Source organism: Bos javanicus, chromosome 5, assembly GCF_032452875.1.
Source record: "Bos javanicus breed banteng chromosome 5, ARS-OSU_banteng_1.0, whole genome shotgun sequence".
Classification (NCBI taxonomy): domain Eukaryota; kingdom Metazoa; phylum Chordata; class Mammalia; order Artiodactyla; family Bovidae; genus Bos; species Bos javanicus.
Genome location: NC_083872.1, coordinates 63,313,036 through 63,329,832, shown reverse-complemented (window position 1 = coordinate 63,329,832; position 16,797 = coordinate 63,313,036). Strand labels below are relative to the sequence as shown.

General features: G+C 38.2%; 1 protein-coding gene across 5 annotated transcripts in view; it reads right to left on the bottom strand.

Moving 5' to 3' along the window:
* The window catches only part of APAF1 (apoptotic peptidase activating factor 1), an 89,350-nt gene that overhangs the window by 44,230 nt on the left and 28,323 nt on the right, over positions 1 to 16,797 (bottom strand). For all 5 annotated transcript variants that reach the window (XM_061416992.1, XM_061416994.1, XM_061416993.1 and 2 more), the window contains 4 exons: positions 12,634 to 12,760; positions 11,236 to 11,361; positions 7,938 to 8,069; positions 5,499 to 5,624 (listed from right to left, as the gene is read on the bottom strand). In XM_061416992.1, the coding sequence (XP_061272976.1) occupies positions 5,499 to 5,624; positions 7,938 to 8,069; positions 11,236 to 11,361; positions 12,634 to 12,760 (511 nt within the window). The remainder of the gene's footprint in view (positions 1 to 5,498; positions 5,625 to 7,937; positions 8,070 to 11,235; positions 11,362 to 12,633; positions 12,761 to 16,797) is intronic.

The following is a 16,797-nucleotide window of genomic DNA, read 5'->3' as shown; positions in this document are numbered from 1 at the left end:
CTGGCCAGGAAATATACTTTTTCTCAAAAGTGTTTAAAAACCAAACATCTAGTACAGAATCTGCCACATAGTAAGTACTTAATAAATAATCAGTAAATACATTTTAAAAGACAGATTATTCCCATGTTTCAAGCACAGGTGAGGAGAGACAATAGTGTTAGTGAAACAAAACTGAGTTCTGCAGATAGAATACATATATTCACTTCCGTACCCTCCCAAAACCCACATGAAACAGGAGTAAAGAGAATTTTTCTCTCTAGGCATATTTTGAATACTCTCTTGTAAAATTAAACATTATTTAAAAACATTAAAAAAAGAACGGGTACACTTAAAAATATGATAGCAGAAATTTAAAACAAAATAGAAGGAGATGAAAATAAAGCTAAATAAATTTTCCAAGAAGTAGGATGAATGGATAAGGGGAGAAAAATAAGAAAACATCCCAAACAGACATTCTAGAAAAAGAAACTAGATGAGAATAAATCAAATGATTAAAGAAAACCTCCAGAACTGAAGGACATGAATTTCCAGATTGAAAGAGGCTACCAAGTGCCAAGAACAATAAACAGAGACAAACCCACACCAAGGCATACTGTCATGAAAGTTCTAAAAAGAGAAACACTGGGAATTTTATAAAGATCTTAAAAGTTTCGAGACCAAGAAAATAGATCACATACGAATCAGAATGTCTTCAAATATCAAGAGAAACTATGGGAGTTCAAAGACAAGGGAACAATGTCTCCAAAATTCTAAGAAAAAAATTATTTCCTTCTATATGCAATCAAAAATATCAATTAAATATGAAGCTAGAATAAAGGCACTTTTAGACAGATATGGTCTCAAAAATTTCCTCTCAGATTCTTTCTTAGAAAGTTAGGGGAGATTTTCCACCACACTGAGAATAAACCAATAAATTCAGGAAACAAGGGTTTCAACTCAAGAGAAAAGCAGGAGGATCCCAGGATGGCAGCTGAACACTGAGGATAAATAGTATCACCAGTCACAATGGAACAAGACAGATGCCTCCAAGAAAGTTATTTCTAAGAAAAGAAAATGTCAAATCAAAAAAACTGAATTATTTAAGAGAAACCTAGACAAGGGATAGCTTGAAGATGGATGAGTGATTATGTACATTAAAAAAAATAAGGAAAGGAAAACACAAAACGACACTGTTAACTGTGCAACACATTTAATCCCAAAGAGAACAAAGTATTGTATGAGAAAGGAGGGGGGAAAAATCGTCATATACTACATGGCCCAACTGTCATCAGTCAGGATGATGTAAATCCTGAACACTGATCTAATCAAAACCATGAAAACATACAGGAACCATAAAAAGTAGGTAAGTTTGGGGAAGAAAAAATGAAGAGTTCAGTTTGGAGCACAGTGAGTTTGAGGTACAGTGTTTTATTTAAGTGACAGCAAACGAGCAGACAGTTAAAAATGCAGGACATAGGCACGTAAGAGAAACGAGGGCTGGACAGAACACGTGTGAAACACACTCACATGAGAAAGGAGATAAAGCCATGAGGCTGGCTGACATGGAACAGAAAAAAGGTGATGGAGGTGGCAGTCAAGACTAGATGCTTGAGGAACGGCCATGGGAAGGAAAAAGTTAAAGAAGGGGTAAGAGAGACAGGCTTCCCTGGTGGCTCTGACGGTAAAGGATCCGCCTGCAATGCAGGAGACCTGGGTTTGATTCCTGGGTTGGGAAGATCCCCTGGAGGAGGGCATAGCAACCCAGTATTCTTACCTGGAGAATCCACATGGACAGAGGAGCCCGGCGGGCTACAGTCCACAGGGTCACAGAGTCAGACACAACTAAGCAACTAAGCACAGCACAGCAAGAAAGACAGGAGAAGAAAGAAGAAAACACTGATGTCAAATGAGGAGTTTCAAAAAGGAAACACAGAAAAAAAAAAAAAAAAAGGAAACACAGGTGGTCAACAGGAGTGTGGTAACAAAGGGAAAGAATAAAAATTGGATAAAGAAAAATACTGGATCCCACACTCTTCCAAAGAGCATTAGATTTTACATCAGAAAGAATGAAAATGAAATAAAACTGGATTTTACTCTTCAAGGGAATACGTAGAAGACAGACCAGGCTGAAAAAGGGTTAGCAGTGAACAAGTAGATAGGAAGTGGAGGCAAGTATAGGTGATTTAAAGGTCTAGTCAGAAAGAAAAACTGAATGTTTCAGAGGATAACACAATCAAGAAGAACCAAAGGGGTTTCACTTTTTTTGCTTTTATAATGCTTAGGAAGGCCCAAGAACATCTGTAAACTGTGGAAAGGGGTTCAAAAAAAAAGAAAAACTGAAAATGCAATAAAGAAATAACCAATGGGGCAAGGTGTCAGAGGAAGAAGGAAAAAAGAAACAGTAGGCACAAGCAGAGGACTTCCTGAGCATGGAGATGAGAGAAAAGAAGTGCAGTAGAGCCTTTTACTTCCCAGGTGGCACTAGAGGTAAAGAACCCTCCTGCCAATGCAAAAGACGTAAGAGACACAGGTTCGATCCCTGGGTTGGGGAAGATCCCCTGAAAGAGGGAATGGCACTCCAGTATTCCATGGCACTCCAACCCACTCCAGTATTTTTGCCTGGAGATTCCTATGGACAGAGGAGCCTGGCAAGCTATGGACCATAGGGTCACAAAGAGTCAGACACAACTGAAGCATCTTAGTGCGTAGCATGTAGAGTCTTTTATGGCAATTTCTGAGGGAGCTCATGATGGGTAACTCTTGGGTGGTGTCAACCTTCTGAATAGGTATGAGGTAAAGTTATCTCCATAGAATGAAAGAGATATAGTGACAGGGTTGGGGGCTTAAGAACAACAAAAAAGGTTTGGAACAGGCACTATGGTGAATTCAATTAAGGGAACAAACCATTACCTGGCAGCAAAGAAGGCCTAGTTGAATTGTACAAATTGAAATTGTTTAACAGATAAATGGCCTGGTTTCACAACTTTCTTCAACATTAAGTAACTTAATAATGGAATCTTTCGAGAACTTAGAATTAGCAATGGAGATAAAAGGAGAACCTGCCTTGAGACATAAAATGCTTTCTAAAGTCATTCTCTAAGTAAAAATCAAAAACTTATAGGACTGAAAGAATCTTTCAGAAGAACGTTGCCTTCACCGGACCTCTGAAAAACCTCCTCTGACATGATCATCCCAAAGAAGACACAGATATTTGGTATTTACAGAGAACATTTCACAGAGGCCAAATCCATTTACCTGAATGCTCTTAGAATGCTCCCAACATCTACTAAATGCTAGGAAACTCTATAAAGTAACATTCTACCCAGAAAATCCCTAGATGCCCTGAAGTAATCTATACAAAAATGAGATATCCTCAGTCAACAAAGAGAGGTTAAAGATTCAACCAAAGGATAAGCATCAAGAGAGTTTAGCTTGCTGTAAACTTAAAAGTCACCTAGCAGCATTAACAAATCTCTAGAGATTCTAACAAGCAAAACAGAGTCTGGTGGGTTCAAGTATTTCCCTGGAAGAGCGACATGCCAAGAAAATTTACTGAGCACATGTTTTGAGTAAAACTGTGTACAATGAACTTCAGAGAGTTACAACAAGATGACAAGGTCTCTGCAGGTCATAAACCTATATTTAACCTTATCAAAGAAACAGAAGACATATGAAAAATGACTGAACTGAACCATACAACAAATTTGTAAGTGGAGGGCTCCCCTGGTGGCTCAGTGGTGAAGAAACCCCCTGCCAATGCAGGAGACATGGGTTCAATCCCTAGTCCAGGAAGATCCCACGTGCCACAGAGCAGCTAAGCCTATGGGCTACAAGTACTGAGCCTATGCTCTAGATCCTGGGAGCCACGACTACTGAGCCCATGTGCCGCAATTACTGAAGCCTGTATGCCTAGAGCCCATGCTCCGCAACAAGAGAAGCCACCGCAATGAGAAGCCTGCACACTGCAACTAGAGAGTAGCCGCCACTCAACACAGCTAGAGAAAAAGCCCATGCAGCAATGAAGACCCAACACAGCCAAACTTTAAAAATAATTTTTTTTTAATTTACAAGTGGAAATCAGAAGATCAAGTAGTTTCCATCTATACATACAGATACAGGTAGATAGATATGTTTATATATTCTCACAACCAGATGGATGGATGTTATAAGAGAACACTTTCTGAAGAAGGCTTTTCATTTACTGTTTAAATTTATAAAGTTGAGGGTCATTAAAAACTATAGACAAGTAAATTGGAGGCAAAAAAAAAAAAAAAATTCCAAAAAAGACTAATGAAACACATATATAGGGACAGTAGCTGAAATAAGCGCCCAAAATTATCTTGCCCAGAAGTGACAATTAATATATTGAATAAGAACAGAGATAAGAATGATGAAGGTGAAGAGCCTTAGAGGTGTGTCTGATGAGCCTGGGTTTATAAAATTTAGAACTTGGTACTTTCATGTTCCAGCTAAAAAAGGCAAGATGAAAATAGAGGTAGAGAGTTCATCTAGCAGCTATGTACTGGGATAAAGAGAGATGGAAATATACCGTAGAAGGTTGCTATGAGACAGGAGGGTCTGACACCATGAATCAGAGCAAACACTACAGCATGGGAGGGAGATGAGGAAGTCAAAGGACTGGATTCAACACAAAAGAAGACCAGAATAACAGCAGAGACAGGAAATAGCAAAGAAAGTGGCACTGGGATCTTATTGAGAAGGTGGAGATTTAAAAAATTTAGTTTTTTTAAACACTATAAATTTCCGGAGGCTGAATACTTTTTTTTCCCCTAGCTCTGACTCCCCCCCATGATTTCTCAAGAACAGGAATATAGAAACATAAAAAGCAGAATAAGTGAATGATAAATAAAATCAAGAACTTTACAAACTTGACAGCATAAAGCTCAAAAGGTTTTACAAATCATAAATTAAATATAGTGCTTAAAAATTAAAGAACTTGGGCTTCCCTGGTGGCTCAGTGGTAAAGAATCCACCTACCAATGCAGGAGATGAGGTTTCAATCCTTGATCCTGGAAGATCCCACATGCTGTGGAGCAACTAAGCCCATGTGCCACAACTACTAAGCCTGTGCTCTAGAGTCCAAGAGCTGCGACTACTGAATTCCCCATGCCCTAGAACCCACGCTCTAAGAAGAGAAGAAAAGCCACTGCAATGAGAAGCCCATGCACCCCAACTACAGAGTAGCCTCCACTTGCTAAAACTAGAGAAAAGTCCAACGAGCAACAAAGACCCAACACAGCCAAAAATAAATATTAATAAATAAATGCATTTCTAAAAAAACTAAAGAATTTCAATTACATGAACTTTTAAGCATAGGGTAGCAAACCATTAATAAACAATCATTATGACAAGGAATTACAGTTACATTAAAAATGCTCCTGGATGGTGAAGGAAGCAGCTTTCTGTAGCAATGGGAAAAACAGAAACCTGTTTCCATAACCCAAGTATTAAATAATACAGTTATGCAAAAACCACTTTAACAATGAACAAAAGCATACCTTTAATGTTCCATCAGCTGAACAACTGGCCAAAACCTGATCATCTGGTGAAAATCTGCAGTGACTGACCGAATTTGTATGGCCAAACATGGTATTTCGACATTCTTCTTGATTCAGATCCCAGAGCTATTTGAGAAAGAAAAAAAGATAACTGAAAAATTACCACTGAATGGGGAAAAATTAGAAATCATGTAAAGTTCTTCCTTCCCTCCCAATTAAGCTTTTCCAGTTATAGGAATATGTTCACTTTAGTTTGACAAAGGTGTCAAACATAGAGGTGAGCATGGGATTAACAAGTAATGGGGTGGCCCTTAGATCAGCACCTAAATCTAAGGGACTTGAAGACTTACTTAGGCTTTCCTCTGAGCACTAAACTAGCCATTGCTTATTTTTAACAAAGCAGTTTGATTTTTTTTTTATTCAGCTCTATAATAAGTGATATGTAAAATAAATTACATTTTATTTGTAATTTTTTAAGATGCTAAGTTATCCAACTCTATAAACGGTCATTGCTAAGATTTCCCAATACAAACCTTGAGTCTCCTAACTAGGCTAAAATCTATTAACACTCTAAAAAATGATTCAAAAATATAATGACTGTAAAGATAGATATAGATTCATTTGACAGCAAACATAATGGATCAGAATAGCAAGTTAACAACCATTCCTGGAAGCAGTCAACCAAATCCAGAATGTGGGACATTCCACAGGAAAACTGACTCAATTTCTCTAACAAATCAGTGGCATAAAAAAAGAGGTAGCAGGAAGGAGAATGTTTATAGAACAAAAGTGTCTTAAGAGACTTATCAACCAAATGCCACTCGAAGTTTGGATTCTGACTGGAGGAGGTTGCCATCTCCTTCTCCAGGGAATCTTCTCAACCCAGGAATCGAACCTACATTTCTTATATCTCCAGCACTGGAAGGCAGATTCTTTACCACTAGCACCACCTTGGGAAGCCCAAATCTATGGTATAAAGATGTTTTGAGACTAATAAGAAAAAATGAATATGGACCAAGTATGCTATGAAATTGTTTATTATGCTAGGTATGATAATGACATGCTATTTATGTTTTATACCTGAGAGATACATGCCAAAGTATATATCCCATCATTCCGAGTGAAATGATGGGATTTGCTATAAAATGCTTAGTCCAAAAAAAAATGGGAGGTGGTAGGGGAATAAAATATGATTGGCAAAATGCTGATAATTGTTGGAGCTAGGCAAAGGACACCACGGGGTTCATGATTATTCTTTCTCCTCTGGGGTATGTTTGAAAAGTATAAAAAATGTAAACAAAAGGCAACAGTCATCTCTGGTGATTTATGCTACCTAGGTTAAACAAAGGAGAAATCCTTTATCTCCCAAAATTAATTTTGGTAAAAATCCTTTGGGAATAATAAGTGAGGTTAAGTTCTGATCTTTATGTCCATCTCCATTTTGGGCTCCTTTAATCCCAGTCCTAGATAAACCCAAATCTGCAGATAACACAAGTTACATGGGGACAACTTCAGATTTACATCTTTTCATTGACTTCTCTCAGTTCAAAAAGCACAAGAAGTAAGTTCTGACATACCTAATGGAAATGCAGGTGTGGAATGACAGGTTTTAAAGTAAAACTTGTCCTTAATTAAAATGGTTGACCAACCAATAACCACTTCCCACATCTTAAGAGAATTTTGTCTATATTTAAAAAAAGGAAATATGAACTTCCTCATCCTACAAAATGTTAAAAGGAAATGTCAAAAGTTATTCACAGATATTTGTTGTATATCTATCCCAAACAATTTTTCATCTGGAGAAGCAATAATTTTAATTAAGTCAGAGAAAGACAAATACTGTATGATATCACTTATAAGCAGAATCTAAGAAATACAACAAACTAGTGAATATAACAAAAAAGAAACAGACTACAGATACAGAGAGCAAGCTAGTGGTTACCAGTGGGGAGAAGGAAGGGAGGGCAAGATAATGGCAGGGGATTAAGAGGTACAAACTATCACGTATAAAATAAGCCATAAGGATGTACTGTGCAACACAGTTTTCTCTATAGGAAAACTACGGGCCCTCACTCTGTGATTATGAGCTGTAGTAACCATGCACACCTAGAACTAAGGATACCCATATTTCCTGCCACACAGATAGAATATGCCTGAATCAACACAATGGGAAACAGGATCCAGAGATGGAGGAGTTTAAGAGCCTAAGAATGTAGTTTAGGCATCTGGAATCAGTTATGCCTGAAGACAGGCTCCTTCCAAACTTTCCAGTTTCAAGACCTGGTAATATCCTTTTTGCTGTTGTTGCTTAAGCTAACAGGCAAGTTTCTATCCCTATAACCAAAAGATCCTTGATTAACACAATATATGAAAAAAAATCAAAGGAGATGTTCTGATGTATCTATCAAATTTATCTACATGATTCTCATTCACACTTACTTTAAGGAAGTAGTCATTTGAACCAGTGGCTAAGAGAAGGTGATTACTGTTGTTGGTGAAGTGGCAGCAATTGACTTGCTCTGAGTGCTCATCATAGATACGCACTAGTTCCCCAGTCATTGAATTCCAAATCTGAAGAGAATAAAGAGAATAAAGTTTACAAGAACCTTATTTTCAAAGGGAAAATAGAGAAGCAAAACAATGTTATCCATCCTGTGTGCCAGGTTTTCCCAGTCAGACATGTGCTAATGAATACCTCCCCCTTCCCTAAAATGTCAGCATTTTGCTACAATTTTTTCTTTTTAATTACCTGCAAGTAACGCAAAACATTACATTTTTCAAGGGCAAGATTTCACACGTTCAAATGAATGACAGCAGGCAGAAAAGTGTTATAAAGGAGATGGGACAATGGACTTCAGATCAGAAAAATTAATCACAGCCAGCCCAAGGCCCAGCTCTACCATTTTTAAATTGGGTGTACCTAGTCAAGTCCTTAATTTACCTGCATCTCAGCTCCCTACTCTGTAAAATGGGGATATTTGCACCTGTCTTCCACAATTCATGGTGTTGATGACAAAGAACTTGACAAGTGTTCTGCTGACTTCAAGGTACTAATAAATAAGTAAAGGCAGATAAGTCAGTGGGAAAAAAAAATAAAGGCTTTAGAGTCTCAAGGAAACCTAGCTTTCAATCCTGGTTCCACTTGGTATTAGTTAATATGAGCCTGGGCAAGTGACTTCATCTCTGAACTTGTTTCCTCATCTGTAAAATGGGATCAACACTTATCAAGATGTAGTGAGAAAAGGATAATGTAATATGCTGCTGCTGCTGCTAAGTTGCTTCAGTCGTGTCCGACTCTGTACGACCCCATAGACGGCAGCCCAACGGGCTCCCCCGTCCCTGGGATTCTCCAGGCAAGAACACTGGAGTGGGTAGCCATTTCCTTCTCCAATGCATTAAAGTGAAAAGGGAAAGTGAAGTCGCTCAGTCATGTCCGACTCTTCGCGACCCCATGGACTGCAGCCTACCAGGCTCCTCCATCCATGGGATTTTCCAGGCAAGAGTACTGGAGTGGGGTGACTCGCCTTTTCCAAATGTAATATGAGTAAGTATATATACAAAGCCTCATGCAGTGTTAAGTTCTCAAGTAGTCTTCTTCATGGTTACTATGAAAATAATCTGTTCCACTGAAGAAACAAAAGAAATAAATTACCTAGTGATTCTTTACAGGGCTTTGGACTGTTAGAGGTACTAATGTGCCTTCCACAGCATTTTGTTTTATCCTCTCAAAGCACTCCCCAGATGTCCAAAGAGTTTATTTCAAAATTCTTCAATAAGTATTTCAGCCTCTTGCTTTAAATTTCTTACAAACAGAAACTTGAGCCACATAGCTCTGGAACAGCACAGAATGGCCAACTCCAAGTCTGACTCAGAATAGAGGCTACAAAGTAAACTAACTGGTTGGTTGTAAAGCCATCATAGAAAGTCCAATCTATCAAGAAGTAGATTTTTCCTGGACACGCCAAGGTCCTCAAGTAGGTGCAAACTTCAGGAAAACTTTCAAGTCAGTTTCATGCTCCCAGGCCAACTAAGGCCCACCCAACCTATCCAGATTCAGCACTCCACACCCCTTTTGGAAAAAAGCCTACAATAATGATTTCCCTCCATTTATCAAATAAAGCATTCCTCTAGACTTCAGGTTCTCTTAAATTCCACATAAATGCTCTGGCTTAAAGCCAAATTTAGGAATAAGAGACAAAAAAATAATCAGTTCAGTTTAGTCGCTCAGTTGTGTCCGACTCTTTACGACCCCATAATCACAGCACGCCAGGCCTCCCTGTCCATCACCAACTCCCGAAGCCTACCCAAACTCATGTCCATCGAGTCGGTGATGCCATCCAGCCATCTCATCCTGTCGTCCCCTTCTCTTCCTGCCCCCAATCCCTCCCAGCATCAGGGTCTTTTCCAATGAGTCAACTCTTCGCATGAGGTGGCCAAAGTATTGGAGTTTCAGCTTCAGCATCAGTCCTTCCAATGAATACCCAGGACTGATCTCCTTTAGGATGGACTGGTTGGATCTCCTTGCAGTCCAAGGGACTCTCAAGAGTCTTCTCCAACACCACAGTTCAAAAGCATCAATTCTTCGGCACTCAGCTTTCTTCACAGTCCAACTCTCACATCCATACATGACCACTGGAAAAACCACAGCCTTGACTAGACGGACCTTTGCTGACAAAGTGATGTCTCTGCTTTTTAATATGCTGTCTAGGTTGGTCATAACTTTCCTTCCAAGGACTAAGGGTCTTTTAATTTCATGGCTGAAATCACCATCTGCAGTGATTTTGGAGCCCAGAAAAATAAAGTCTGACACTGTTTCCCCATCTATTTGCCATGATCTTAGTTTTCTGAATGTTGAGCTTTAAGCCAACTTTTTCACTCTCCTCTTTCATTTTTATCAAGAGGCTTTTTAGTTCCTCTTCACTTTCTGACCTAAGGGTTGTGTCGTCTGCATATCTGAGGTTATTGATATTTCTCCCAGCAATCTTGATTCCAGCTTGTGCTTCTTCCAGCCCAGCGTTTCTCATGATGTACTCTTCATATAAGTTAAGTAAGCAGGGTGACAATATACAGCCTTGACGTACTCCTTTTCCTATTTGGAACCAGTCTGTTGTTCCATGTCCAGTTCTAACTGTTGCTTCCTAACCTGCATATAGGTTTCTCAAGAGGCAGGTCAGGTGGTCTGGTATTCCCATCTCTTTAAGAATTTTTCACGGTTTATAGTGATAATTAAAGGTAAAAATCAATAGGTTTTATTTTCTCTATTTACTTTGTAGACTTTTAGTATGTTTATTCATCTAGTTTTGCACTGAATACAAGACAGTTCATAAAGATAAAAAATCTGGGTTGCATTTCACAGATTATATATTTTACAACAAGAGTCAACTCAGATAATAATTTTGTGCAACAACACTTCCGATCACAATACACTCAGAGATTTCAACTGATATTTAACCCACAGACTTATCAATAAATGGCCGGCAAATTCATTAATTTGAAATTGTTTTTTCCAGCTGTCTGATAAATATCATGGGCTGATCAACCTAAGCATTTTTGCTGGTGCTTATAAATAAAAAAATTTTAGACAGCATTAATTTATAATGGATAAAAACTGGTTGGCCTCAAGTTAGTAGATCAACAGGCAAGAGTCCTTTAACCCAACTTATTCTAGTCCCTCAATAACAGAAAAAGAAAATGAATTTTATGGTGGTTACAACTCAAGGGGAAAATAGTTCCATACCTTCACTTTTTTATCCACTGAGCAGGTTGCTATAAATTTGTCATCTGCAGAGAATGCACAGCAAAGCACTTCATCCTCATGAGCCTTGATTTCTAGAAGTTTCTCTCCTGTTTCAGCTTTGAATACCTATACACACAACAATAAGATCTTTTTACTATAACTGCTTACCCATGGGTCATCATTGAATAAAAAGTATTTCTTTAAAAGATCTTAAACACTATTATTTTGCAAGAGAAGTGAACCTTGGCAATATCAATCCAAAAAAATCAAAATTTGTCAGAATTCATATGCCTTAACATAAAAAAGAAAATTGTCTCTTGTTAAATGCTTATAACATCAATAAAAAGAACTGACAGGATAGCTTCGGTTCTTGAAAACAGCTTAGCAAATTCTTAACAATCAACAGAAAACAAATCATTCAATATGCTTTCTGTGGCTCAAAAGCCAAATTAATACACGTGGTAATCAAGTACACATATAGAAGTAAGGTTTACAATCACAGCCTTGCAAGCTTAATTTTTTAAAAAATATTATTTATTTGGCTGCATCAGGTCTTACTTGCGGCATGTAGGATCTTTTTTAGTTGTAGCACATGAACTCTTAGTTGCAGCACGTGGAATCTAGTTCCCCAACCAGGGATCGAACCTGGGCCCCCTGAGCTGGGAATGTGGAGTCTTAGCCACTAGACCACCAGGGAAGTCCTTTGTAATCTTAAATTTAAGTGTTTTAAAACTAATTTTTGTTTCCTTCAAAATCAAAAGGTTCAATACCAATTTAAAGAAAAGCACTCAATCATACTGTCTGAAAACAAATGAGAAATTAAAGAAAGCACCTTCAAGCACCTTAGGAAATAGTCTAGTCCGACTCCTATTTACAGTCAGAAATTTTCCCAAGCCTGTGATAAAACAGGTATTTGATTTAATCAGCATTTTTTAATCAGAGCCCTGTTCATTGCACTGTGACATCCTTCTGTCCTTTAACCAAATGATCATTTCCTCATTACCCTTAGCTGGCACATGGGTGACAGTAACTGAATGCTAAGGTAAAACGTCCTTCTACAACACTTGGCAAGTTTAGAATTACGAAAACACACCACCATATCTTTTAAATCTATAGAGAAATCTTTCATAAGATGTTCAAGAGATCTGAACGTTCCTCTACTCCTAATGTGTAATTTTCTTGAGTTTCAGAATTGAAATATACTCTAATATGCACACAGGAATTCCCTGGCAGTCTAATGGTTAGGACTCGGCACTTTGACTGCTAGGGCCCAGGTTCAATTCTTGGTTGAGGAACTAAGATCCCACAAGCCATGTGGCATGGCCAAAAAAGAAAGAAAAAAAAAAATACACCCAGTATTAGGTACATGACTCAATTTTTCTTAAGAGAGAGGTTTACCTGTAAAGTTTTATCAGCTCCACAAGACGCTATTCTTTGACCATCTTCAGAATAGCAAGCATGGTAAACAGCATCTGTATGGGGGCGGACAACCAAGCGGGAGAGGTTCTTCATGTTTTTTTTGTTTCTAAATATAAGGAAAAATTGAACAGAAACCAAATAAAAGTAATCATTTTCTTTCCATAATAAACACTTTTAACACAGTTATGCTCCAAAAAATACAAAACTCTTACATTACCAACATGTAAATGACAGCAGAAATCACCTGAAAAAAGCATAACAGAAAGCAGCATTTTAAGATAAAAGTTACCCTGTATCAAGCAACCTATCATGTATTATAAATATCTAGTTAATCAAATACCCGTCATTTTTTATTTTCCTCTGATACATTAATAACAACATGTGCAGAGAAAACACCATGAAAGGAAAAACCTCAAAAAAATCTCCATCTTCTTTTATACCAAAATGAAGCTCATTCCCTAACTAAAATATGACATTACACCCACCATTATGATGTGCACTTTAAAACTGCTCTTCTCTAATAATTCCAATATAGAGGGAAAAAATGTCATTTTCTTTGTATCTTAATCTACTAAATACTACTCCACTACTATATGTATTACTTTACAGGGCTAAAGGATAATGGAATGGAATGCACATACTTAAAATGGGGAAAGCATCAGAACAGTGTCTGAATTACACACACACATACACACACCCCAGTTACTATGAATAAGTATGTTAAATGGTATCATCTTAAGTCAAAGGTTAGGAGTCAGACAAACCTAAAAGGCCACCCTAGTTCTACTACTCATTGGATGTGTAAATGCACACAAATAACGTAAGCTAGTAAGTTTCCTTTTCCTCATATGTAAATGTAAGTAATGATACCTATTCTAAGCAAGTGTCACACACAAAATAGACCAAAGGAAAAAAGGGAACACAAAGGTAAATCAGACTTAAATCTTGCCTGCTGCTGCTGCTGCTGCTAAGTCGCTTCAGTCGTGTCCGACTGACTCTGTGGGACCCCATAGATGGCAGCCCACCAGGCTCCTCTGTCCCTGGGATTCTCCAGGCAAGAACACTGGAGTGGGTCGCCATTTCCTTCTCCAATGCATGAAAGTGAAAAGTGAAAGTGAACTTGCTCAGTCGTGTCCGACTCTCAGCGACCCCATGGACCGCACCGCTCCTCCATCCATGGGATTTTCCAGGCAAGAGTACTGGGAGTGGGGTGCCATCGCCTTCTCCGAAACTTCACTAGAAGTGATAAAAAACAAGCTACAAGAACTAGAGTGATGAGAATCCAGAGGATAAACAGGTAAGTTACCAGCAAAGTTTAGAGAATAAGATTAAGAAACTACTTTCCACTATCTATTCAATTTCTCAAAATTCGGAAACTGACCAGTCACAATGATGCACATATAGCCAAAAGGTATTAAATAACAAATGAATCTATGAATAAATGATTTCTTTGAAAGCTGAAACTCAGTTAAATTAAGTTTATATGAACCTAAATTTTCTACAGAAAGAGCAGAAAAGCTTTCTAGTACTGAAAAATAAAGCTTCTTTGAACATGACCTGGTCAAACCCAGTTAAGGCTTACCCAGTGGCTTGGTAGTAAAGAACCCACCTGCCAATACATGAAACATGAGCTCTATACCTGACCCAGGAAGATCCCACATGCTGTGGAGCAACTAAGCCTGTACAACACAATTACTGAGTTTAAGCTCTAGAGCCCCAGAGCCACAACAATTGAAGCCTGTGCACCCTAGAGCCTGTGCTCTGCATCAAGAAGCTACCACAATGAAAAGCCCGTACATTGCAACTAGAGAAAAGCCACGCAACTATGAAGACCCAGCACAACCAAAAATAATCAATTTATTAAAAAATACAGCTATAAAGGGAATTTCCTGGCAGTCCAGTGGTTGGGACTCCATGCTTCCACTGTAGGGGACACGGATTCCACCCTTGGTCAGGGAACTGGGATCTCACAAGCCAGAGAGCCAGAAAAAAAGAAAAAACAATGATACAGTTATGAATGACTAAGCATCAGAGGGTTGAAATACAACTGATGAAATGAGAAAAAAAAGAAAAAATAATAACAAACTCAACAATTCAAAAGAGAACAAGAACTAAATCTATGTCCATCTGATTATGAGACCAAGTATTACAATTCTATTTTAATCACTAAGACACAAATTCAACTGTATATATTATACCAACTATATAAACCAGGCAAAATACTAAATGCTATTTATTCTTAACAACAAGTACTAATATTCATGGAGTACTTTCTAAGATCTAAGTACTGTTCTAAGCAACCTACAAATTTATGTTTACATATACACACACATTCATTTAATCCTCACAATAATGCTATGAAATAGTACCACTAGGCAAGAGACGCTGAGTAACCCTCTTCTAATAATACACAACTGAAAAACAGCACAAGCTAGGAGTCAAGCCCAGGCAACCTAGAGCCAGAGCCCGCCAGGCTCCTCTGTCCATGGACTTCTCCAAGCTAGAATACTGGTGTGGGTACTCTCCGACATAAACTATAGCAGGATCCTCTATGACCCACCTCCCAGAATATTAGAAATAAAAGCAAAAATAAACAAATGGGACCTAATTAAAATTAAAAACTTCTGCACAACAAAGGAAACTATAAGCGAGGTGAAAAGACAGCCTTCAGAATGGGAGGAAATAATAGCAAATGAAGCAACAAAGAATTAAAATATATATCTCATAATATCTCAATATATCTCAAAAATATACAAGCAACTCCTGCAGCTCAATTCCAGAAAAATAAAAGACCCAATCAAAAAGTGGGCCAAAGAACTAAACAGACATTTCTCCAAAGAAGACATACAGATGGCTAACAAACACATGAAAAGATGCTCAACATCACTCATTATCAGAGAAATGCAAATCAAAACCACTATGAGGTACCATTTCACACCACTCAGAATGGCTACTATCCAAAAGTCTACAAGCAATAATGCTGGAGAGGTGTGGAAAAAAGGGAACCCTCTTACACTGTTGGTGGGAATGCAAACTAGTACAGCCACTATGGAGAACAGTGTGGAGATTCCTTAAAAAACTGAAAATAGAACTGCCTTATGATCCAGCAATCCCCTTGCTGGGCATACAAACAGAGGAAACCAGAATCAAAAGAGACACGTGTACCCCAATGTTCATCACAGCAGTGTTTATAATAGCCAGGACTTGGAAGCAACCTAGATGTCCATCATCAGATGAATGGATAAGAAAGCTGTGGTACATATACACAATGGAGTATTACTTAGCCATTAAAAAGAATATATTTGAATCAGTTCTGATGAGGTGGCTGAAACTGGAGCCTGTTACACAGAGTGAAGTAAGTCAGAAAGAAAAACACCAATACAGTATACTAACGCATATATATGGAATTTAGAAAGAAGGTAAGGATAACCCTGTATGTGAGATAGCAAAAGAGACACAGATGTATAGAACAGTCTTTTGGACTCTGTGGGAGAGGGCAAGGGTGGGATGATATGGGAGAATGACATTGAAACATGTAAAATATCATATAGTGAAATGAATCACCAGTCCAGGTTTGATGTATATGATCCAGGGTGCTCGGGGCTGATGCACTGGGATGACCCAGAGGGATGGGATGGGGAGGGAGGTGGGAGGGGGATTCAGGGTGGGGAACACATGTACACTCACGGCGGATTCAAGTCAATGTATGGCAAAACCAATACAATATTGTAAAGTAAATTAATTAATCAATTAAAAAACACAAAAATCAGATCACTACAATTGTGGAAAATAAAACTGTCATTCTGTATAAAAAAAAAAAAAAAGAATACTGGTGTGGGTAGCCATTCCTTTCTCCAGGGGATCTTCCTGACCCAGTGATCAACCCTGGTTCTCCTGCCTTGCAGATGGATTCTTTACCAGCTGAGCTACCAGGGAAGCCCAATAAGGGCTATATGCGAGGCAAAGTACTCATCACTTTATATCCAATATCTCATTTGAATCGTCACAAAAATAGAACTTATTTTAAAGGTTTGTTATCACTACTTGATGTATGAGAAAGGAAAGTAACCTGTAACTTGTTCAAAAATCACAAAACTCTTAAGGTTCCAGAACTGAGTTACAAACCTAGGTTTGTAGCTTCAA